Below are 26,300 nucleotides of genomic sequence, written 5' to 3'. Positions count from 1 at the left end.
TAAACAGCAATACGTGCTTAAATTGGCAGTAATCAATAAATTTTTTCCAACTAATGAACAGATTTGAACGAAACTTAGTATTTAAATACCTAACCTCAGCAACGGTGATGTTTACAATTTTTTCGATTTACCACCGTTAGCGAGTTTCAGTATACGGCTATACGTATAAGGCTCTTGGTTAAACCGGCCGGTAGAAAAGCCGGTCGTTCATCCTATATCTGTGTAACTTGCGAACGAAAGCAAAATAGAAATGTCACGAGTTAAACATCACCATTGAGAGGCTAGGTATTTATATACAAAGTTTCGTTGAAATCTGTTTAGTAGTTTAGAAGAAATTTCATGATCGCCGCGAATTTAAATGATAAATTACCCGTCGATACGGGCCGAATATAAGCAAGTGTGAAATCAAGAATGGCGGTGAAATGAAAAAAAACGAAGGTAAAATCGAAAAATAATTTGTAAGCTGACAAATCACCTTTCGGTAGTTAGGAATAAGTTTTCAAAATTTCGCTCAAATCTGTTCAATAGTTAGAAAGAAATTCGTTGATCACTGCGAATTTCGGCCCGTTTCGCAATATACGCGTAACTTACGAACGAAGGTGAAAATAAAAAAAGATTAGGAGCTAAACATCTCCGTTCGGTTCTGATGAATACGTGATCCAAATTTCATAGAGCTGCGTTCATTAGTTTGGGAGATATTGCTTGATACTAGAATTTGGAGATTGGTCGTGAGACCGGCCACGAGTCCGGCCGTAAATTCGCCTGCGACGTCCTAGGTTTCTAGTGCTGAAACAGTTAAACAGCTGAAAAACATATTGGTTCACTAAATGGTGTTCTATTTGTAAAATACACTATTGTGTTTAACCTTTATCTTTTAAAATTGCAGGGTACTAAATTTCAAGAAAGAGGCGTATGGGTATGTCCGTGGGGGGCGCTAGAAATTCACTAGGGAGCCTAAGGGGGCGCCAGCCGGAAGAAGTTAGGGAACCACTGCTTTACACTTCGCCCTAAATACAAAATCTCGTTTTCATGTGTAAGTTTTCTACCTAGATATCTATATGACGTCGTATATTTGTTCCTTCTCGTACCTCCGAAGCGTTTATCGTTTCATACCTCAGACATAATATAATGGTCTCTTTAATTTTATTCTCTTAAAACTTGAAGTCTAAATTTCATTGTAATTTAATGGCTGTTGTTCATTTTGTTTGTGACAGACTGAAGTGTGTTTGACAGGAATCGCTGATTGACGGACCACTGCCAGCACTCTGTTGACTGTTGAGACTTGTGGTTGGGATTAGGAGGGTGTCAGAGTGGGGAGCGTGGGGCAGTAGAATTTTAGTATACAACTGGCAGCCGTGAGTGTTGGTGCGAGAGTGTCCTGTCCGTTCGTTGACTCGCGTTGCATCGGTCTGCCATCAAGGTGACCATTCAGAAATTTGAGTTTTAAACGTCGTACTTTATAGAGTGCTCAATCCAAAGCAAGTTTATCCTCGAGCAAGGTAATTTAATTTTCTGTTAATAATGAAGTTATCCAAAGAAATTATTTGCACAAGCAGTTTGTAATTAGTCTTCTCCAACGTTAATTCCTCGACATCAATGCTCAGCTCAGGCTTTGGGTTGTAGACTGTGTGCCACGTGAGTCGCACTAGCTAATTACCTTCTCATTATCCACTTCAACATATCGCCCTGTGTTTTTTTCAAATTTTTACTTCATATCCTAGAATATAAAGCATGTATTAATGCATTCAGTGTTTAAAATAATGGATTGTCACGCCAGCATGACGGAATGAATAGAAATGTTTGGATCTTCATTATGTGACGTCCATAGACAGTTTACGACGCTTAGTGTAGGCTAGGTACATATTGATTTCTCAATACAGCTGAAATGACCTTGTAGTGAATTGATGAGGGATGCAACCTACTATAGGAATAGCTTTAAGCTCGGAGTAGAAAATCGTTTAGTTAGAAGCCAGCCTTAGCTGCCTTACCTACCCGGCCCTATTCTGTAAGACAGTTTTACTTGTAGTTCGAATATCAATTGAATTTCTGTGGTCTTTAATGCCTGGACTGGCCTTAATATTCCTGTGTATTTTAGTTCAACTTTAATTGGACGAGGAGGAAAGCTTGATATGCAATAGGTTTTGTGTAAATTACGTTACTCATAGCCTCCAAAGCCGGGGGAATGAGTCGCTCCATTTAATTAGTTCTGTAGGTTTCATTTCTCTTCTGACAAGGAAGCACTGTCCTCATTGGGCCGTACCTTTAAAAAATTATGACTTTGGTACACGTCGCGGCTCAATAAGACGTAGAGACCGATTTCTCAATTTAGCTTGAAAAGCCCCAAAAAAATACGGATTCAGCTCGAAAAGCCGTCAGTGATTGGCTGACGGAATTACGAACTCGTAACTAGGAGTATTTTTGATAGTAGAAATAAGTACGGGGTTTCAAGTATCGCCTATATATAAATACCTCTACTCTACATCTCTAGTCCAGCCTACAAATTTGCAATAGACATGGAAGCCTCAAATGCTACATGCGTTATGCTTCAAATGGCGCCGCTTGAATATTTAAATTGAATCACCGGTAGGGAAAATGTTCAGTTGATAATTGCAGTGATCGGAACTGTGTCGTATGGTGAAGAATACCAACATACAACTCAGATTTTACTAATTTTTTTCATTTGTTTTCATTCCGCGTTAAAAAGTTTAAAAGCCCGCAGCTCCAGCAATCAATCAGGTTAGAAATACTGACGATAAAAAACGTTTGTAACAAAAATTATCCGACCATTTATCGAAAAAGTGCTATGCTACAAATCTTATATCTCAGTCTCACTAATTGATTCTAGCTCACTCACTCACCGTCCGGCAGGCTGGAATTCTAGAACTAGTTGAATTAAGCTTCTGCTTTTTGGGCGAATGCATGTCCATCGCCAGACTATCATCCACTCCAGACAGTGATTGTTTGGTGGGATTGTGATGCTATATCCACTCCAGACTGTAATTGGTTGTGGGAATGTGATGACATCCTCTTCTTATTCGTTGCGTCCAAAATACTATATGTACTACTTAACTTAATACCCCTTGAGAATTCCATCGAGACTCTCTGACGCCCAACCACACGAAACGGCTTAGTCTTCAGCCTTAATCGGGAATAATGTGATTGGAACGCAAGCGAATGAAACTAAGCATTTGAGTACGCCCTGTGGATGATCTGCCACCTAACTATGGCTCGCTTATTGCAACGCTCTATGCAGCACTTTCTTATATCCGAGTTGCTGGCCGCAGCATAACAGGCGACGGGAGACATGGCTGATCATAAGGCTGTTGTGGGTACCGACGCTCTTGTCGAAGGCTCAGGGCTACCTGGATTGATTGTTCACGGCGGTCAGCCCTGGTGGCTCATTGTTCCGGTCCAGCCATTATACGCTTCCTCAGGCCGCCTTCGTCGGGCACTGTGTGATATCCTGTGACGACTCAGGACAACGTCGCGATACGAGGCTCATCAGGCCGTCCCAGGGCTCGTGACGTCATGTCCTCATTGTTGCACATGGAGATCTAAATATAAAGGCGTCGTGTTCCAGTAGAGCTGTCTAATTTGCACATCATGTGTCTGGCGTGTTTGGTCAAAACTATTTCGAACTTAACGCAATTCTCACGATTAGCTATTGATGTTTGCAGTAAATTAGATCATTGGTTAGTCGTAGAGCGTTAAATTCCGGTCTCTTTAATTGTGCTTTTAATGCCAGCATTTAATCATCCGGCACTTAATCATTAGGCGCGTTATCCCGACACTTAATCATCCAGCGCGTTATTCCGGCACTTAATCATCCGGCGCCTTATTCCGGCACTCAATCATCCGATGCGTTATTCCAGCACTTAGGATCCGATGCGTTATTCCAGCACTTGATTATCCGGCTCGTTGTTCCAGCACTTAATCATCCGATGCGTTATTCCAGCACTTGATTATCCGGCTCGTTGTTCCGGCACTTAATCATCCGATGCGTTATTCCGGCACTTGATTATCCGGCTCGTTGTTCCAGCACTTAATCATCCGATGCGTTATTCCAACACCTACTCCCCTACTTCATAGTTCTGGCCTGACAAACTCGTCATCATCCCGAACAATGTTTGGAAGGCAGGCAGGTAGGCTCCGCCCGGATCGCAGCGGTAGCAGGTCTTTGACGACATTTTTTGCTGCGGCCTGGAAGCCGTGGAGACCGATCAAGCTTGTCACCGTCATGGCAAGTATTCTTCGGCACTTCTTACCAGTCCACTTGAAGCAAGGTGCGTACTTCATCACCGCGCCTGATTGACATGGACTCCTGGAATTATATTGAAATATTTCTCGTGTTACGTTGGAAGACCACCGGCGATATTTGCAAATTAGCAACACTTTTTGTCGTTCATGTGGGATTGGAAATATTTATCCATTCAAAATCCGCATTTAAAATATAAAAAAAATGAATTTTATCTAATTTAAAGTTTTCTCACATAACTTACAAAATAAGGGTGTAATTTATAGTTAGACACCACCCCAAATAACTAATCATTGTTTTAAAATTTAGTACTTTATTTTCCAAAGTTCTTGTTTAAACAAACGCTGCCTTATCACCTCTCATAAAAAAGTTAGTTTGCAGTGTAGGTAATGTATGTTAGCCAAACAAGTCACGACCAAAATAATAATTGAGCAGCAGCCAATCGTGTGCCGTTCTGAGTGTGACGTCATCAGCATCGTGCTGTGAGCGCGAATTACGAGGTTATCTTCCGCGTTGTAATTTCAATCAGAAAATGTAATTGCTATGCAATTCACTACGTACAATGTAAAATGAGTTCTTTTTATTAAATTCAACATATTTTTGCCGAAACATAATTTTTTTAAATGAATGTTGTAGGTACTTTTTATTATGATTTGGAATGTGAATATTTTCGCATCCAAAATTCCAATCATGACAAAATAGAATTTTTTCATGGAAATAATGTGGAATTAGGCTTTTAGTACTACAACCCCCCATCGCCAGTACATATCGGCGATATGTACAGCGCGCTCAGTAATAAATAAATTAAAAATAATATAAATAAATTAAAATAAAATAAATAAATTATCATAATATAATATAATATAATAAAATAATATAATATATTAAAATAATAAATATTATCTGATAAATTATCTCAATACTTGCCCTGATGCCGGTGTACTCGGTTACATATGGGTATTAATTGATTTATTTTGTTGCGCTAGGAAGTTATATTTATTATATAACGCAAAGAACTTGGATTTATTATGCGCAAAGAACTTTGATTTATTATGTAACGCAAAGAATTTAGATTTATTATGTAAGGCAAATAACTTGGAATTATTATGTAATGCAAAGAACTTGGATTTATTATGTAGCGCAAAGAACTTGAATTTATTATGTAATGCAAAGAACTTGGATTTATTATGTAGCGCGAAGAAATTGAATTTATTATGTAATGCAAAGAACTTGGATTTATTATGTAATGCAAAGAACTTGGATTTACTATGCAACGCAAATAACTAGTGTTTTATTTTTCGTGGTTATAATTATACAAATCATGTTTCATGTGCACTTCGCCAATATTGCCGGAGACGCGAGGCCACCACATGCAGAGCCTGCATGCAGGCAACATCGCGCAGAGCGTGCCGCCTGAGAGCGGTTGCCCGCACGTGCTACGGACAACGTCGCGGTACGAGACTCGTCAATCCGTCCCAGGGCTCGTGACGTCATGTTCTCATTGTTGCTCATGGAGATTTAAATATAATGGCGGCGTGTCCCACTGGAGCTGTCTAATCTGCACATCATGGGTCTGGCTTAGTAAATGTTTCGCGCGTAGCAGTCCCAGGCCACGATGGATCGCCTCGTGCAGTACGTGAGTGGCCGTGATGCATTTGTTCCGGTTTCCAATTTCCTGATGCGTGCCATTCTATTCAGCTTCTCATATTCTCAATAAATGCATTATTTTGACGAGAATCAGTCTGTCGCATGACTGTAACGGTGAATAATTTGTATCGTGAGGGAGCCTATAAAATTGTAGCCATTAAGCGAATGTGATCGCTGTTCCAAATTATTAGCTACCGATTTTTTTACTGTTGAAATGGCTAACAGGGCATAGTTTTTTAGTTACGATCTAGTCTCTGAAATATTTGTTAGCTACCTGCGCCGTCAAGTCCTCAGATGCTGTCATGGACCAAATTTACGTTCAGAAAAGTGTTGGAATTTGTGCGGTTGTGTGAGAAGGTCAGAAAGAGTTGATCCAAGAGTTTAACTCCAAACAGTGCCTGAAAAAGACTTTATTGACGAAACTTGTATCGATCACCGTTTACAACTGCGGCTCCCAAACTGTAGGCCCTACAGCTGGTACTCGAACACATTCATTGTATTAACAATAATTATTAGTTCGTTAGGATGTTAGATTATGCTTCACAAGAATGTTCGCTACCAAAATGTTAACTGCTCGCTGCGCTTATTGTTTGCATATTAAGTAGGAAAAATGAACCTCAATCTAAACTAATTCTGTTTAAAAAATTGTATTGGTTGTCCGTTTCGACTGTCAGAGACCTTCAAGCGGCACTTGATCTCAAGAATGTTTGATAATAAACAGTTTACAGTCCTAAAAGCTCTAACTTTCTACTTAACTGGACATCAAGCGACCCACAACACGTCGTCTTTGTCCTGCCGAGCGTCGTCCTCCGAGATTCTTATTCGTTAGCCGCACCAGAAAAAATTGCTTGAGGAAAAACACGTCCTTGTGTCCGGCCTGTCCCTGCCTGGACTGCCGGCCTGTCCCTGCCTGGACTGCCTGCTTGTCCCTGCCTGGACTGCTGGCCTGTCCCTGCCTGGACTGCCTGCCTGTCCCTGCATGGACTGCCTGCATGCCTGTCCCTGCCTGGACTGCCTGCCTGTCCCTACCTGGACTGCCGGCCTGTCCCTGCCTGGACTGCCGGCCTGTCCCTGCCTGGACTGCCTGCCTGTCCCTGCCGGCCTGTCCCTGCCTGGACTGCCTGCATGCCTGTCCCTGCCTGGACTGCCGGCCTGTCCCTGCCTGGACTGCCGGCCTGTCCCTGCCTGGACTGCCGGCCTGTCCCTGCCTGGACTGCCGGCCTGTTATTTACAAACCTTTACTCACATTTTTTGCATTGATCATAGATTTAGATAGTTGTTTAATTGCGGGTATTTTAACTATGTAAAACGCCAAGCTGATAAATACTTAATAATCTCGGAAGCTTTTTGTCACACAGCCACCATGAAACTATTCGCAGGAATGTGAATGATCTGTGAGAAATCCCTAAGCAATTGTTCGTCTTTATTTTCTTGAACTTGCGCACCCAAGGGCAGGAAACTACGTTGATTTCTCCCTCTTTTTCATAAGACCTTTTCCTTAACGCCGACCTTTTCCTTCCTACTCCATTTCTTTCGTTAAGCCAACCACATTTTATGAACAGTGGCATGTAATTAGGTTTCATGTTTTTCTTATTACCACTGAAGTATGGCATTTAAATGTTAAATAATTCTCTTTTTTTTTTTCTAAGAAGTGCATTAAATGACAACCAATTCGATGGTTGTTATTTGATTAGATACCGTATGCTATATTATTTAGAGGTACCAACTTTGCTTACTCTGTAAAGGGTCATATGTGTTCACAATTCTGCGTCACGGCGACATATAACCTCAGAATATTAGTCCTACCTGCATGAGCAAATCCCGCTGCCTGTGAAGTTTTGCATTAAGGGGATCGACCTAGCAGTTTGAAAACTTCTACAGTTATTATCCGATTGTCATGAAACTTCACATACATACGTAAAATGTAAAAAGAAAAACATTTTGCTTCTATGTATTTTTCGAAAAAATTGATAGAAAACGTGAAATTCATAGAAAACGGCTAAAAAGGGGTACTTTAGAAAATCTATCTCCTCCTACAAATATCATCCTACAACATCGAGACACGTATCATTCGGTTCGTAAGGACCATACCTAAAAATTTGATGATCACTTTTCTCATTTTCCCCTTTTTTTTTTTTTATGCGCGTTTTATCCCATTTTTCTCATTTTTCCCCCCTCCCCCCCCTTCTCCCCCATATAAAAAACGAACCAGACAGAAATTCAAAAAAATGATCATCAAATTTTTAGGTAATTTCCTTACGAATCGAATGGTGTATGTCTCATTGCTGTAGCTTGAAAACTGTAGGAGGAGATAGGTTTTCCGTGACAATAAGTTGAACTTTTCAAACTTTTCAGGACGGCGCGACAAAGTCCCGTGCGCCTCGAAATAGGCACTCAATGTAGCATGGATACCAAACTACAGGCTTCTGTAGCTTAATCCACTCAAGGATGCTAGCAGCAACTTGTAGCGCACCTCTACGTACAATGTTAGGAGGGTAACTGAGCTCAGATGCCAGATACACCAAGATATGTAGTCTTGCCGCTTTAATTTTCTTAGGTCTATTTAGTGAAGGAACTCCACCCCCCGCCCCCCATTAAAGCCCGGCCATCTGCGTCAATATTGCCGTACATGGATGGCAGTAGTATCGTTGGAAAGCTCAGAATGTCAGCTTTAAGATGAGACTAAGCATGTAACTGCAGCACAACTCAAGTAGAAACTATATTCAAAGATTTCAGCAGCTAATTATTTTATATCCAATTAGTTAAAGAACTCTCTCACCCGCTTCCCTTTAAAGAGACGTCATGAACGTAAATATTCACGTAGAGAGATGGCAGTGGTACCATTGGAAAGAGCAGAATTTCAGCTTTCAGATGAGCCCAAAAACCGAAAAACGCCAAAATTGAAAATTTTAGCTAGGTCGATCCCCTTAATCCGTAACGCGCGTTACGATCCAACGCGCTGATCTATACATAGAAACGTTGTTGTACGTTCACGTGCGTCTAAAAAAGTTCTTATAATAACGCCTGGCTGCGTAGAAAAACGTTAATTTGTTTCCGAACGTTCCTTGACGCTGTTATTTTTCTAATATATTGGAACGGACTATATTGGCATGAACTGTATTGGTGTAGGTAGTGTGGCAAAAGATGTCCGTTAGCGCAATTTTTATTGAAGACATGAGAGAAACTCTGTTGTCATTATTATTATTGTTTTTCTTTCGATTCTATAAATTAAACTTTTAGTTTAATTTAGTAGTTTGAAGATGGGGCTTCCAAGGGATTTAGCGAAAACCCTAAATTTTTACTCGATTTTTCCCCAAATGTTTACTCATTGTTGATCTTTCTTTGAAACTTAGTACCTACACAATTTTCTACTCATTGTCCACTGCATCGCTTACTTAACGCTTTTGACTGCACTGGTTCGCTCGAGGCTGCGAATGGTCCACCAGCTTGGGGGCTGCAAGGTTCACGGATGGCCGCGTTTGCGTGTTCCCAGGATCCCGTGGACCCCCTGCGGGTTGTGGAGGTGACCTCATCTTCCTCTGTTATCTCGCTGCATTGGCAGCCGCCTGCCTGTCATCAGCTATCCTCGTCTGTATTATAGATTATTGGTATCCAGGGCCCGTACTTTCAAAAAAGTTAAGAGATCGTAAGTTCATCAGCCAATCATTGACGGCCTTTTAAGCAAAATCCACCAATCACAGGCAAGAAAATAGAGCTTAAGTACTTACGTTCACTTAGCCAGTTTTGAAAGTATGGCTCCTGCACCGCAATAGCTTATAGGTACCCTGCACCGCAATAGCTTATTTGTACCCTGCACCGCAATAGCTTATTGGTACCCTGCACCGCAATAGCTTATTGGTACCTGCACCGCAATAGCTTCTTGGTACCCTGCACCGCAATAGCTTATTGGTAGGTACCCTGCACCGCAATAGCTTATTGGTAGGTACCCTGCACCGCAATAGCTTATTGGTACCCTGCACCACTGCAAACTCGTTTTTTAAGGGCAGGGACCACAGTACAATTAAGAATACAACTTTCCGAGGATAATTTATTCGTCAGGGGCATTCGTGCCCTTGACGAATTTTATTAATACATTCTAAGCAATGAAGAGTATTTTCAGTAATATTTGACACTGTCTGTTCTGTATTTAGCATTAACTCGATTTTGAAGTTTTTGTTTGCCGCAGTTGTTAATTTTATGATATTTGACTGTTAAGTAAAATATTATGACAAGACCTTATTTCTAAAGAGCTTACGTGCAATAATTAAAAGATCGGAGGTCAAGTTTCGGAGGTCATCAATTGAAGCGGCCGTGCTTTGAGGAAAAATTACCTGAAGATTAAAATCACTTGACTACGTAATTAAATCGCAGATTTACCAAAAATTTAGAAACAAAGAAAATAGCAGAAAATTCACCATTCATTTTTAAGAAATACGTAATGAATTTTCTGGCAATTTTCTTTGTTTTTAAATTTTTGATTATCCAAAGATGTAGTAATCACTGTCAATTAATCCAGACTAACAACATGACCGTCGGCATTTTATAAATTTGGAACTTTGGCGCTCAGCAACTTGACTATTTTTTTTATTCATTTGAGGAACTTAAAAGCTCAATTTTCTCATTCAAGATGTTATTTATATGCAACCTTGAATTGCGGATGCTCAGAAGCTTCAGATAATAAACTAACCCGGAATTTCGCCGACCTGAGGAGATTGAAGACGTCGACGATCCGCGCGCCCTCCAACTGCTGCGCCGCCTCAGGGGGCGCCGCGGGGCACTCCCACGCTACTGCTGCTGCTGTACACCAGTTACTGCCACGCTACTGCTGCTGCTGTACACCAGTTACTGCCTCTGCCCTGATACTGCCACGCTACTGCTGCTGCTGTACACCAGTTACTGCCCTGATACTGCCACGCTACTGCTGCTGCTGTACACCAGTTACTGCCCTGATACTGCCGCGCTACTGCTGCTGCTGTACATCAGTTACTGCCCTGATGCTGCCACGCTACTGCTGCTGCTGTACACCAGTTACTGCCCTGATACTGCCAGGCTACTGCTGCTGCTGTACACCAGTTACTGCCTTGATACTGCCACGCTACTGCTGCTGTTCTCTGCACCCCAGTTTATTTAGCTAATGCTTTTTCAGAGCATAGTTTTATATGTCCCGCAGTTATTGGAGTTATGGCTATTCAGTATCGAACAACTCTGAGCTTTGTAAACCTGCTGTGCACTACATCATCCTTTTCCTATTCAATTAATACTTAGTCTATTATTAATTCAAGTAATAATAGACGCAAATGTACTGCAATCCGTGCCATCTTCAGAAGGCCTCTGTGTTGGAGTGAGCCTCGACTTATCAGTTGTGCAGGACCCGAAGAGGAGGAGGCTTCTACGGGCGTCGTGCTAGCATGGACAGGTTTGCTCAAGTGCATTTCCTAGCTAAGCGGATAAATGATCCTCGCGTCTTGCCTCTTATCACTTGCTCTTTTTTGATGACGCGTATATATTGTGAATATAGTGAAGTGCTACAACTGACTTGGTTGTGTGATGCCACAATCTAAACACAGCTTGAAATGGTATCTAATGAACTTCAGAAATCTCTTGATGAAGTTCGATAAAGTATTTTTTTCTCGCATATTTCAAACAAGGAAATTCTTTGCGTACTAGAATTGTCTTCGAACAAGTTAAACCGTAGCCTACTGCGTTCGCTTCAGCTTTCACGCGTTATCTTCCATTGTCTGAACTGCGTATTTAACTATATATTTTAATATCCCAACGCAGGAATTTGTCTGTAATTGTTTACATTGTCCGCTCCGCTGCTGCCAGTCACACGCATGAATATTATAATAATAATAATAATATACACGCATAAAGCTTAAGCCGTACATGCTCATTGAGCACCTGGCTCGTGTGTTCATCATATTTTCAAAACTTCTCCAGCGCTACATCAGCACATGTGTGTCTCTGATAGCTTCCGTTGTGTATCTTTTGTGCCGCTATCATTTGTGTTTGTGTGCTTTGATGATCATTAAAACCTGCTTAAGATGTTGTTCAATTCGGCTATACAAACGGAAATTTCACCACAATTACAGAAAAAAACGTCTCATGTTGCTCAAAGGTAATATTTTATGCTGATAAATAATCGCTGTAATATTTGACCCCTGTGTGAAAATATGTGTACCTATCTGTCTTCTGAACTTAATTTTTTTGCGCCATGCCAATGTTCATCGCTAAAAACGTATAGGTTAGAACACCTAAAAACAGCTCCTCGTAAGTTGTCTTGACTTTAACGATTTGGCCTTTAACGATTTTTGACTGATCGAGTGCTGCGAGTGCCGCTGCTGGCGAGTGGGGGTGAGCTGCACTGAGCCTCATGACTACACGTGGCCTTGAGAACCTCATGGCATAGCCTGCGATGCAAACTCTGTTTTAATTCATTCTGAAGTAAATCTATGATAAACTAATCAGTTCAACGATTATAAAGCGCTAGTTCATTGTAAGTAGCTTCAATGAATGCGGTAAACGAACGTTCTCCGTCACCCTTATATGTGCCTCCGCTAACGATATTTGCGATGTGAAAGCGGTATCATTCACACTTTAGGCTAGCGTGTGTCCTCTAGCTACTAACTTGGGTAAATTAGATTAGTTCAATTAATGCTGTAATTTTTACAGTGTGAGCTAATCCACACGTACACGGAACGTGCGAACAGTTCACAGCTTCGCACCACCCAATTCGTAACGCGGACGTATTATCATCGTGATGAAGGGTCGCGTGACGCATGACGGGCAGTGTCTGACTAACAAGGTTGCAGGAGATGCGGGTGTGTGTGAGCGCCCTTGCCGCGACCGCTTCCGGTGAACCGAAACTTTACAGCAGCGGAAACAGGAGCAGTTGTCTGCCGCATGTCGCCCGCATGCTGCTGCGCCGTGCCGGGGGGATCTGGCAACTGTGGAGGCAAGCGTCTCGTGGATAAAGCAGGCATGGCTTCTGTAATGTGCTGAAACTAAATACAGCAGGTGTGTGCTCGATGGATGTGGAATCATGTGGTGTGTGAAGGCAAGTCTTGTATGGATAGTTAAAGTTAGCATGCGCTGTCAAGGTGTAGGAGGCTTGCGATGATTAATTAATAAAGGCATATGCTCTATGAAAAAAGATGTACATATTGTTCAGATGTATTATGTGTTTAAAATCATATCGACACAATATTACGGGCTGCATGCTACGTGCGGCGTCATTTCTTCGATGTTTTCCGACTCTTCGATCGATTTTGTTCCAGACGATTGCGTTAATGACTACAAGACGGCGATGTTCTATATCAATTACAGTGGGGGGAAATAAATATTCGTACACTTGAAAAATCGTATTTTAATGTATGTAAGTACACAAACTTAACAGGAAAAGTGATTTAAATTATGTTGATAGTATTTTTGAATACTATGCGTCTCTATACATAATTTAAATCACTTTTCCTGTTAAGTTTGTGTACTTACATACATTAAAATACGATTTTTTCAAGTGTACGAATATTTATTTCCCCCCACTGTATATGTGGAAACCTTGTTTAAGGCGCCGCTATGACTTGGGAAGACCTGGAACGTTGTGTCCTGCATGTGGACATACACATGTAACCCTTTATAATTAAATGAACACTCTCCTAACCCTATATCATTACGTGACAGTACGCACTCCTACTTCTGGATGATTAAGTGACATTAAATACACTTAACCCTGTCTCATTCAATGACTGTACACACGCCTAACCCCAAATGATTGAATTACCATAAACACACATAACCCTATATGATTCAATGCCAGTACTCACGGGCTCGTCGGTATAAACATCAGCTAAGCCCCTGACGCGCAATACTCCGTCGTATATATAATTAATATGATCTTCGCGCAATGACATGTGGGTGGCATGCAGATGACCGTGGCCATGAGATATGAACCGGTCTAAAAATTCCTCCGGCCTTGGTCTCAAATCGTGGATTTAAGTTAGCTGATGGAGATTTTCACGATGATTGGCTTTTCCTTTAATGTTCCGTTTATTTTTATTGCCGTTCTGTATATACGTTTTATTCCAAGTATCCGAAACTACAAATATAGGTGGTCTCAAAATAAGTTGTTTGAGGGTGGCTCCTTTTAATGGTCGGAACAGGCTTTGTCGTTGTAATTCTCATTCAAGAAAATGTTGACTCACTCTTGTGCATTGACAGGGACAGTTTTTGCGGCGGTCGTGACTGAGTCGTGAAGGGAGCTTTTATGCGCCGCGCTGTTCGCATTGTAATTCCTTTCGCCGTGGACGCTTCGCCCGCGGGACAGACTTTGCTTCTTTTGTCGCCCAGAAGTTGCTACTCGAATCTTTAGTACATCTACGGGAGAGTCCGCAGGTTTTCCTAGCAAGTGAGAGGGTTTTCTAAATTTTGATCACGGCCATCCATCTCGTTGCGAGTTGCCGACGGGTTCCGCGGCAAGAGAAAATTGCAAAATGGATACACGAGAGAATTTTACTTTATTAAAATTTACTGATTATTTGTTGAAACACTGTCTTCTAAATCCGTTAATTTTCGCTAGGTAAATGCCGATGTCTTCACGTGTGACTGTTCTTATTAAGATTACCTATATAGGATTTATCATTAGTCATCCATGAGCAAAGTCAAGCTTCCAGTGTTAACTTCCTTTACTAGAAAAACAAGTTTGCACTTTTTAATCTGTGATCGCTGTTTAATTGAAATGTCTAAGCCGCGTGCAACTTCTTGTTCATTTCCCCATTGTTTTTGTGCTTACTATACCGGCAGCGAATGGGGGCAGATCGTGCGCATGCTATTTGGCTACATTCCTTTCAGGAACGAAACTCATCACAAAGCCACGGCAGTGTGCACTGCAAAACCTGTGCTAATTATGTACTGTTTATATCGTCGTATCTTCTCATTACGCGATCATTTAACGTCTACTGAATTGCATGTTCCAAGACCTGCGCGGGAAGAGCACCAGCTAAGATCTCAGGGTACGGAGCCTAGTATTTTTTCCGTTGGAGTTGAACGGAGTTGCCTCGGACATTGTTGACGACCACTTACGAATTGTCACAACATTAGTTAGCCATTGAGTGATAATGCTCTGGTTCTAGTTGGTTCCTCGTATCCAACAGTGATATCGCGTGGACCAAATTGCATTCAGTGGCTTCCAGTACTTTAGGGAAACACCAGCATACGTATATAGAGACAATCGTGTTGGATCTAAATAACCATGAAGTAATGGTTCGTTGAACGGCTCTTTATTCCATGGCCTTGCTATTTCAAATGTTGATCACATATCTGGATAACGAAACTCCTGCTGTACGCGGACAGACTATGAACATTTAAATTGACTTCACTCTACAAAGAGATAAATTTCATCAACTCAATAATTGGGAGATCGATGCTGTTCATTTCTCGGTAGAATTGAATACACGTTCATTATTCTATAGATTTCTGACGCATAATTTTCCTGGAATGCTGTTGACTGTAAAAACTCGCTTGGATCTCGTTAGACGGGTCAACAAAATGCGATGAGCGCCGCTGTTGCGTTACTCTGCGCGTCCCATGCTGTTAAATGAGTAATCTAGCATTCCTGACAGCTGAAGACCTGCTTCTTCCAAGAATTGGTCTTGATCCGGTCGTTATTCTAATCCAGTCTAGCCATTGCATGAATTTGTTCTTTCGGTAGCGGTAAGAGACAAATTATGAAGCACGTTATGTATACCCAATTTCTTGGTTCCATTAGGCATGTCATGAACTACATGCGGGATAATTTTATCGTACCCTTTTTCAACTTTCATGTGATTTGTGTGCTGCAGGACAACGGGACTCCCTGGAGGACATAACACTGGACTAGCGCTTGTGGCTGAGTTGTCGCAACGCCTCTCTCATGACTCGTGCTACGCATATGCGACTACATTTGATACGCATGCGTATTAATATGGTACTGTTATTATACCGCTCATACATGCCTGCTCTTGCCGTGCATGAACGCCTGCCACTGACGTGCATATATGCCTGCTATTAACGTACATAAACGCCTGCCACTGACGTGCATATACAGTGGGGGGAAATAAATATTCGTACACTTGAAAAATCGTATTTTAATGTATGTAAGTACACAAACTTAACAGGAAAAGTGATTTAAATTATGTATAGAGACGCATAGTATTCAAAAATACTATCAAAAGAAATTAAATCGCAATGCAACAAAAAACAATGCAACAGGTTCACTTTTCGGGTGAAAAAAGTATTCGTACAAAACAATAAATCCGCATTATTTTAATTTAATACTTGGTTGAATACCCTTTATTCAGCTCAACAGACACCAGTCTATTTCTATACGTCTCGACCATGATTTGCAGATGCTGACTGGTATTTTATACCATTCTTCTTGGCACACCACCTTAAGATTCTCAATGTTTGTTGGGGACCTTTTCTTAATTTGAATCTTCAAATACCGCCACATGATTTAATTTCTTTTGATAGTATTTTTGAATACTATGCGTCTCTATACATAATTTAGATCACTTTTCCTGTTAAGTTTGTGTACTTACATACATTAAAATACGATTTTTCAAGTGTACGAATATTTATTTCCCCCCACTGTATGCCTGCTATTAACGTACATAAACGCTTGCTACTGACGCGCATGCATTTCTGCTAATGAATACTGACGCCTGAGCAACACGTGTGTTGGGTGCTGCATTACCTGATCCTGTGGCCGCCACCAGCGCCTGGGCAACACGTGTGTTGGGTGCTGCATTACCTGATTTTGTGGCCGCCACCAGCGCCTGAGCAACACGTGTGTTGGGTGCTGCATTACCTGATCCTGTGGCCGCTATTTTTAACCTCATACCCAAGCTGCGCACTGCATGCTAACCTCGTTCGTTCTTTTGTTATAATTTGAAAAATTAGTTTAGCAAATTAGAGGCGACGGCGGCTGGACGTAAAAAATATAATCAGATGCATATTGGCATCTTATTACACGAGTTTTCCGTTGCCACCTCGCTATGTGGATTTACTGTACATATCGAGAAAATATAACGGACGGACAGACAGACGGACGGACATGACGAGCACAATAGCGCCTTTTCTCCTATAAATGAGAAAACGCGCTAAAAATAGCCTCCTTCAAACGATCACGGTATAATATTTCGTTAGTCTCGTCCAAGATTCCATGTTTTATTTATACCTGGATCGTGCGACACATTTTTAGAAGTTAAGCGTTTCTCAACAGGCGTGGCTATTTCAAACTTTCGACGAGATTAGTTGATCAAGATGGACACGCAATCTAACCAGACGTGTGAATTGTCACGCTTGTTTTATGGAAATTTAAAGTTTTTGTAATGGTTTTTGGAGGTGAAAAGCTGGGTGGGGCTGCAGTAATTAGCTGTCACTTTCATCGATCTCACTTTCGAGCGTCAATCCCAGTGTGCTAACCGGACTCGCCTACTGCAAAAAGTACTGCAAATTTTATTGCTGTCGTTGACGGAGTTAGTCCACCAGTCAATAAATGCTTCTAATAAAATGTTTGCCACTCAGTCGAGTTCAAACGAATTTTCATTGGAATGAACGTGGGTAAATAGTGATTATTTACGTGGGTAAAGAGTCACCATGGAGCATGGAATAAATGAGTGGTCCGCCATTATTCCTATTGTATATTCCAGTGGTTCTATTGTATAGGATGCCATTACTAATATACCTCCGTTTTTTATTTCATTCTGACGTATTGGGAACATCTTAAAAGACTCATTTGGAATAAGCTCACTAACAGTTTTCTCCTTACCTCCTACTTAGCGTACGTGCTGCTGTGCGTTGCTGTGTCTATCAAAATTCGAATACAAAGTAACTATTTTACGATAGCGAAAATAATTTTTACCTCTTTTACAAGCAATACAAAAATAATATAATCAAAAAAATGTTGCCAAATTTTTTAAGCCGTCGATGTAATTAAGTTAATCATTAAGCATCATTCAGTAACTTCATGCTCATGGTCGTTTTTATTACCACGCTTTTACCTTCTGTCTCAGCTGAAGGAAGTGTAACCATACTAAACTGATTCTGAAAACCTGCATCTTGAACTGCAGTGTTGGATGCCGTACAAGATCTTGTATGTGTAGACCCTCCGTAGGAACGCATTGTGTTTTTCTCGTAAGTGCAAAATGCCGGGCTACCTTTCTTGAAACTTCATACATTAGTTGCCGATGCAAGTTACCAACGTTTGCTCTAAAAGAACTCTGTAAAATTACTCGGAATTTATTTTGAATCCACACTCATGCGTCTTTTTAATCAATGTTTAACTGACTTACAATTAAACTTACTCAATCGGTTAAACTTACTTACTGACATAGTTAACTTACTTAATGACTTACAAAATTCCTGTAATAAAAATTCTTTCTTACAAAAACAAAAAACTCTTGATGTCATGATTTATTATCGTTCGTTGCCACCTAAGCATACAAAGATTTCCGCCCTGACGTCCAAAGCTAGAGCGGTCGTCAAGTTGACCGGGGCCTATACTTCCAAAACTCGCTAAGTGAACGTAAGTACTTACGCTTTATTTTCTTGTCTATGATTGGTGGATTTTGCTTGAAAGGCCGTCAATGATTGGCTGATGAACTTACGATCTCTTGACTTTTTTTTGAAAGTATAGGCCGTCGTGTTGACCGGAGCCCTCCGCCGCCGCCGTTGACAGCAGCGAAAGGATCGAGTCTGGTGCGTGTGATGTGGTACGCCAAGGTTAGGATCAAGTCCTGCTTCGGTCGTAGCTGTAATCCTGCTTATAATTTCAATCTTGCGGTTCACTGCAGTCATAGTTGCCCATCATCTTGATGAATAATTATTTTAAAGAATGTTAAGAGCAAGCATGAGTTCTCATTGTGTATTAGAGGTCTCGTTCATTATTTGCACCAAGATCTCCAACACATTTTTTGGTGATTAGGTATGAGCTGCTGGTTGTGATATAATAGCTTATTTTTCTATTTACGAGGCCAATTGGCTGAGACCTTTTTCAGATGTAGTTATATTGGAAGTATTTATGCTCCTATTAGTGCCTCATGACATGTATGTGGGCCTCATGACATGTACCTAATATGTAGGACTTTGCATGTCTGCGGCGTTAGTGGACGCCGTAGGCTCGACCGCGTTACGAAAGCCCATCGCAATACGCAGCCGCAACCTCTACGCAAAAAACCTGAACTGCCGCTGCCCTTGAGTTCTGTCACTGACACGAGGTGGACGTGGTTCTGCGCTCTAGAATTAAGGCAGGAAACGCAAAAATTTTTTTCTATGACGGTGTTTCTGTTGTAGACCTGGGCAATGTTTTGAGTTAAGTATCACGAGAAGGTCTTTCCCGCGGAGTCTTAAGCGAGTTACTGCAGTACGAACTTGATTTTCACATTATACTTTGAATATTAAAACCACCATAATTCGGATTGTAACGACTAGAGTGCCCGACCCTGATTACGAAACCTGTGTATTGCATTTCACCCTCTCGAGTGACAAGCTGCAATGATCAACATGCGAGTACTGTATGCAATTTATTCCATTTGTTCTGTCATTAGATTGCATAAATTCTTGCATTAATTTCAGACAATGTGCTTAATGCTTATACCAGATTCAGTGCACCACGCATTAACTTTCCTGAATGCATATTGGCCTCCGGGAAACTCTGTTTCCCCTCACATGTTCAATTTTCACAGTCTTCACACTCTTCCGCCATGTGGCACGTAGACTCTGGTGTGTAGTTTTCGTGTGTGGGACTCGCTTCACTTTCAGAGGCTCATGCGTGCAAGTACTGAACTATCGCACTTAACTGCAGTTGGCACTCGCGAGGGCCACAGATATGAGAACGAGTATGAAGAAGCATTCCGTAATTGCATCTAATGATACGGGAATGAATATCTACTACGGAGTAATGAATTACCTATATACTTGAGCAGTTCGCTTGTCTTTAAACCATTATCCCATTCGATTAAAATCGTTCTCCATCTATGCTTTATCAATATCCAGGATTTGATAGGCAGCTTCTTATTTAGTTTTCATACATTCATATTAACTTGCCTACAGGACGATAACCATTCCACATTATTTCTTGGTAATTTTCAATATTTTTAAACCGGTGCCACTTTGGAGTTTAGAATTGTTGTTGCTGCGAGCTATGCTCAAAATTTGTTTAAATATGATACGTTTGTTTCTGAGCGCGTGCACCTCGCGGCGAATGTGTGATCAAATACAGCGCAATGAATAGGGATACCGGCGCCAGGAGTGGGGGTATCTAGCGCTAGAGATCGGGGCCTATACTTTCAAAACAAGTTAAGAGATCGCAAGTTCATCATTCAATCATTGATGGCCTGTCAAGCAAAATCGACCAATCATAGACAAGAAAATAGATCGTAAGTAGGTACTTACGTTCACTTTGCGAATTTTGAAAGTATGGCCCCGGGATACTAGTGCTGGGAATCAGGATATCGGCATCAAATACGTGATTTTACCATAACTGTGGATGCCAGACTGAGGACTGAGTATATCGGCATAAGGACTGTGTGTGTCCGCATTATGACTGTAGATTCTGTCATCAGAAAGTTAGATAACAGCATCTGGACTATGGGTATCAGCATCAGAACCGTGGGTATCAGCATCAGAACCGTGGGTATCAGCATCAGAACCGTGGGTATCGGCATCAGAACCGTGGGTATCGGCATCTGAACCGTGGGTATCAGCATCAGAACCGTGGGTATCGGCATCTGAACCGTGGGTATCAGCATCAGAACCGTGGGTATCAGCATCAGAACCGTGGTAGCTGCAGAACCGTGGGTATCAGCATCAGAACCGTGGGTATCAGCATCAGAACCGTGGGTATCAGCATCAGAACCGTGGGTATCAGCATCAGAACCGTGGGTATCAGCATCGGAACCGTGGGTATCAGCATCAGAACCGTGGGTATCAGCATCAGAACCGTGGGTATCAGCATCGGGACCGTAGGTATTTTCATCAGAACCGTGGGTATCAGCATCAGAACCGTGGGTATCGGCATCTGAACCGTGGGTATCAGCATCAGAACCGTGGGTATCAGCATCGTAACCGTGGGTATCGGCATCAGAACCGTGGGTATCGGTATCAGAACCGTGGGTATCAGCATCGGGACCGTGGGTATTTTCATCAGAACTAGAGGTACGAAAATAAGAATTTTGGGTAACTGGATCAGAATTGTCGATATCAATATCATGACTGCAGGGTTGCAAAAAAAAAGTTTTTAAATTACCTGGCCCATTTGGGTTTTATTAAAAAAACCCAGGGCTTTACTTGAAAAAAACGGGCAAAATGAGTGAAATGGGTAGTTGTTATTTTTCCATTTATTTCATTTATACCGTAGGTACCTAGCTTCAAAGTTATTCTCATTTATGTTGATCATTGAAAATTTGATACTCCAGAGTATCAATACCTATTTGTACATTTGCCATAAATTTTTCATTTAAAAAATTTTCTAAAAAAATGATAATGACAATTTTTTCAGTACCACTTAAAATATTTTCTTCGTTAGGACTTGTGTGTGTTTTTTCTTATATTTCACATTGAGAAACTTAAATTTTATAAATTAAATTGACACCAAAGTTGACATTGATATTAAACTTGCAGTTTAGGTAGGGGTAACATTAAAAATAAACTCTGTGAAGTTTATTGCTCTAGCAATGATATGACAAAAATTGCAAAGAAGTGCCCACAAATTTAGATAAAATTGAAAAAATCACAAAATGAACTTTGATATTAAGGAGATATCTGGCGGTCACTTATTTAGTTCCATGCCATTGTGATAGGTAGGTCTTGAATAACCGTAGAGCAAGTTAGGGGGCCAAGTAAGTAATATTTCTGAAACTTTAGAAAGGGTGGGTATTTTTTAGGATCCTAATCAATGTGTTTTTTTTAATGGCTTGCACCATTCATTTAGGAGATGACTGTATTTTTTCAGTCTTAATAGATATTTGCTTGGGAGCTTCTATCCAGTTTCATTGCATTCTGAAGTTCAAAACAATCAAATCAATTTTATGCATTCTCAAGTTTTTCTTTAAAGCCGTATTCTACTCCACGTTTTTTTTTAAACCCAGGTTTTTACGTTAAAAAAAACCAATCCGGGTGGGTAGATGGGCATCTCTCCAGATGAGCATCAACCCTGCATGACTGCATGGGAATATTCAGATAATAACACTCCAATGCTTTAGCATCAAAACTGTCCAATTTCCTTTAACGATGTGCTAACAACTCTGTAGGCATTTGAAGTTTATGTTCAACAACATCCACCGTTCTCGCGACGGTTTGCGAGTTTCCTAGCTAGGCCGAGATTCACAAAAAAATCCCTCGCATATGTTCCGTATGTGAACAATAGTTTAGGTTATTAATAGCCTCCGCGCATAGAATGGCGATAGAAATTTGCCTGTTTGAATTTTATTGTTTCCACAAATTGTCGATCGAACTAAAGCTGGTATTTCATGTATTTTATTTAGCTAATTAGGTGATTATTCTCTTTTTTCTTGTAAAAAATACACAGATCGCGAATAATACTTCAGGAATTAATTTGAAATAATTGATTTATGCTGTATGTATCTTGATGCTAAAGTGTCACCTGTGACTGCAATTGTGTCAGGTCAGGATTGTGTCGCCCTGAGATGCCCGACCTCAGTAATGATGTATTTTGCGACACAATACGCGCGCTCCAGTTGCGACATTTGAGCGTTGCGTGCGACACACTGTTAGAAAAAACGGTGAAAAAACGGTCCCACTGGCGTTCTAGTGGCCGGTGGCCACGTGAAAATAAACTGTTTCGCCGTTTTTATCAGATATTTTACGGATTTCTAGTGTTAAATTAGAATAAAAACGGCGACACGGTGTTTCTTTCACGTGCTGACCGGCCACTGAAACGCCGGTATAATACCGTTACCGGTAATTTTTCTAACAGTGCACGTGCGAGTGCATATGTGTGGGGACGGCGAGATAAGGAGGAGAGAGCGTGTCGTCGACATGACGCCAGTGAAATACTTGAGTCTACACACACTTGTATTCTTGTTTCAAAGCCATGAGCAGAATTATTGATATTGTATGCAAAAAAGTGAGTGTGTTTGTTGTTACAGTTTGTTTATTGGCAGTGTTTTTCTATCTTATGGGTAGTTACCAAACCGCTTAAATTAGAAGGCATATTTGACATCTCTGTTCTATATTATGTAAAATGCCACGAATTCGTCGCTAACTTTAGCTCGCAACATAGCCGAATTTACGCTCATTATTTAATGATTTGTGGGATGTTAGAGATTATTAGCAATGAGGGCCATTGAGATATTGCGTTAGTGACCAAGTTCCCGAAAGTAATTTGGAAATTTCCTACGTTTTGAAGTACAATAAGAATTTTGGTTACTTCTGTCGTATAAAATAAAAGAATTGAAGTAGAAAATACTTCGAGCGTGTTCATAGATGTGTTATTGCGTGTGAACGAATTGTTTTTGCATCTCCGAATGTGTTTTTGCCCTTTCGGGAAAGTGTTAGTCTTTTAAACGAAGTGTTCAAGTCTGTTAGGAAAAGTGTTCATGTGTGTTAGAACGTATTCTTGCATTATAGACTAGTCGTCTTACACGTAATAACGTGATTTTGCATGTAAAGTGTATTATTGAATTTTGGAATAGTGTTCTTGTATGATTAAATATTTTCCCTGCAGGTTAAAATAGTGTCTTGGCATGTTAGAATCGAGTTCTTACATGTTAGAATGACGTTCTTGTTGGTCAGATTGTGTTTTGCATGTTAGAATTGTGTTTTTGAATGATAGTACAGGTTCTTGCATGTTAAAATTTTTTTTTTACTTATTATAACGCGTTCTTGTACGTCAGAATAGTGTTTTTTCATGAGAGATTGTGTTACTGTATTTTAGACTAGAGTTCTCGTATATGTATATAAAAAAACAAGATGTTCCATTAGGATACGAGTCGAAAAGCTACATTTCGAACGCCCGGATCACGGATCAATAAGTTGAGCTGTTGATTGATACTATAATGGACACTGGACTGATTTAACGAAATTTGGCTTATAGCATAACTTGGCTGCTACAGTTACTGCCATGGGGATTTTTGGCTGGTAAAATGATTTATATTCTACACCTTTCTCTCATAACGTATCATAGTTGATACAATTTGAAATGATCGGGTCTAACGCAGACCGCACGTGTTCAGTACGTGTTCCCGATGCAATGACATCAGCGCTGGTCAGTGTCACAGTTTCTACGAGTCAGCTGTTCAAGAGAGTGTGGTCTGCATGGCTCTATGTGGCAATTTGCTATCATTATAAGATGGGCATTAGAGACATAATTTTCTCAAAAAAATGCACCCAATTTCGAAATTGACTGATTTTTTTTTTTTGAAAATATGAATTTTACACTTCGATCAACTTGCGCCTCGTTATTTGTTATTAATTATTCCTTTCTAGAAAATATCGAAATTCCAGGGAATCATTTAGCTCTCATATTGTTCGAGACTTCTTGTCTCGCTATCGTCTCGGATCTCCTGAGTAAGTAGAAAATTGTTTTGGTTCTTATCGAAATCTGTACAAAGTCTTAGGATCGCCTCGTCTCGAATAAAAAAATTACTCAACGCAGATGCTTAATTTCTATACAACTAAACCCAGAAGAAGATTGGTCGTGTAACACGAGCAATAAGTCATACATTAAATTGGTACGTTTATCCAAGACTAACATTGACTGGCACTCGGTACGCCAAAGCTCGATCCACTCGTTTTGTGTTGTGTTGTTGACATGTCACTTGATTGACGTCGTATATCGCAGACTCAATGTCAGTGCTGGTAACACAGCTCAATATATGTCTTTAGATGTAAATTTTTACTTATGTGTGATATTCACACAATGCGACATGTGTTACGAGCAGTTTTATCAAATTACCAGGCAATTTTTATTGCGAAGTGAATTTATATGGTGACCTTGATTTGCTTTTGACATCTAAAAATTCGGAATGCTTCTGACACAGTTGATAAAATTTAAATCTTAAACGCTGGGTTATAAAATTCTGAATTGGGTACTTCTTGCGGCGAAATGCTTTTGTTTCCATACGGTGTTGGAAACCATACGGTGTTGTGTTTGTTTCCATATATGATGACCAACAAAATACAACTTTAGGGTCATGATAAGATAGTGAGCAGTGAATGTGCGTCTGCATGGTTGATGTGAAGGAAGTGAAGCGAGCTAGTTTGTAGAGCAGATGTTGGGTGCAGCTGTTGACCGGTGCAACCCTCAACACCTGAACTCGCTTATACCTGCGTGTATTGATGCCTGGTGATGATGCTCCCTATGACGAATGTTATGTTCGATTTTAGTTACCGGTTCATTCAGTTTGTCAGGTGAATTATCAGTTTCGTTTACGCGGCAGGGTTTTCATGGTTAATTATCATTAGTTTCGTTTACGTGGCAGGGTTTTCATGATTAATTATCATTAGTTTCGTTTACGCGGCAGGGTTTTCATGGTTAATTATCATTAGTTTCGTTTACGCGGCAGGGTTTTCATGGTTAATTCTCTTTAGATGAATTTTGACATTACGGTAAGTTTTCTTTGTCTTCCAGTAATACAATTAAGAAAAACTCTCACGGAATCATGACGTGAATGCCATCTAAATGATAGTAATAGTCATTCATTTTAGAATCGGTGTGGCGTTTTATAAATGTTCGGGTGAAATATGTAGCCTAATACGATTTAATAAAGATTTGTGGTGGAGCTGTTGGGTGTACGACTTTGGAGTTGAAAGTTCTACGATCTTTGCGCTTGTTGATCGAAAACTAAATGTACTTATGTTTTCTCAGGCTTCATATTTTCCTGCTGCTGAAGAAACTGTAATATTTCCTACATTTAATAGTTTTGATTGTTGGAAACTGTGGTGGCATGCTCGTTAAACCAGTGTTTGACAGGCTGCAACCCAGCCTAAAAAACACGCCTTAAGAACAACTTCCTCCGATTTCTACCGAAGCTCGCAAAGTCTGGCGCCGCATCCTTCCTCTTGTGTCTTCCACTGCTGTGCCTGTGCTGCAGATGCAAAAACTGCCACTGGGCTACACGCATTGACGCGACCTGCGCGACTCTTCCGGGATGTCGCGGTGGTGGTGTTTCAGTGGTTTCGTCTCGAAGTGACCCGGGAACCAGTTTTTTCACGTTTAAAATTCTATGATTCTCACGGGTTCTCTTCAGAGGCAAAATAATGTTTTTATACGACAATTTTCAGATGCCCGCGGACAGAAATTTAAATATATCTTTCTAACCAACAAATAAGTTGCTTGTTTTATTTTGCTGTCACTATTTCTACAGCGTTAGTGGCATACTTTAACTTACTTTAATATAGT

The 26,300-nt window shown here is 40.6% G+C and overlaps 2 protein-coding genes across 2 annotated transcripts in view; one reads left to right on the top strand and one right to left on the bottom strand.

Moving 5' to 3' along the window:
- The first annotated feature begins 1,300 nt into the window (after nt 1-1,300).
- Nucleotides 1,301-26,300, top strand: part of LOC108679422 — a 77,781-nt gene continuing 52,781 nt past the window's right edge. The window contains exon 1 of the mRNA XM_047881930.1: nt 1,301-1,499. The gene's annotated coding sequence lies outside the window, so the exon portion shown is untranslated. The remainder of the gene's footprint in view (nt 1,500-26,300) is intronic.
- On the bottom strand, nt 20,507-25,601 carry LOC125178365 (putative surface protein SACOL0050). The gene is made up of 3 exons (XM_047881928.1): nt 25,555-25,601; nt 20,733-21,088; nt 20,507-20,667 (listed from the first exon to the last, which is right to left on the bottom strand). Exons 1-3 carry the CDS (start codon nt 25,599-25,601, stop codon nt 20,507-20,509), a joined length of 564 nt encoding a protein of 187 aa, XP_047737884.1.

The sequence above is a fragment of the Hyalella azteca genome, unplaced genomic scaffold, assembly GCF_000764305.2.
Source record: "Hyalella azteca isolate HAZT.00-mixed unplaced genomic scaffold, Hazt_2.0.2 contig9145, whole genome shotgun sequence".
Taxonomy (NCBI): domain Eukaryota; kingdom Metazoa; phylum Arthropoda; class Malacostraca; order Amphipoda; family Hyalellidae; genus Hyalella; species Hyalella azteca.
The sequence above is the reverse complement of the archived record's forward strand: the minus strand, read 5'-3'. Positions and strand labels throughout refer to the sequence as shown.

What these genes read in the sequence shown, in the direction of transcription:
- LOC125178365 (XM_047881928.1), bottom strand. Translation starts at nt 25,601, where the DNA reads ATGAATGACTATTACTATCATTTAGATGGCATTCACGTCATGATTCC. An exon ending in GGCATTCACGTCATGATTCC is followed by an intron (nt 21,089 to 25,554) that starts GTGAGAGTTTTT and finishes TCGTACCTCTAG; the next exon opens with TTCTGATGAAAATACCCACG. An exon ending in TTCTGATGCTGATACCCACG is followed by an intron (nt 20,668 to 20,732) that starts GTTCTGCAGCTA and finishes CCCACGGTTCAG; the next exon opens with ATGCCGATACCCACGGTTCT.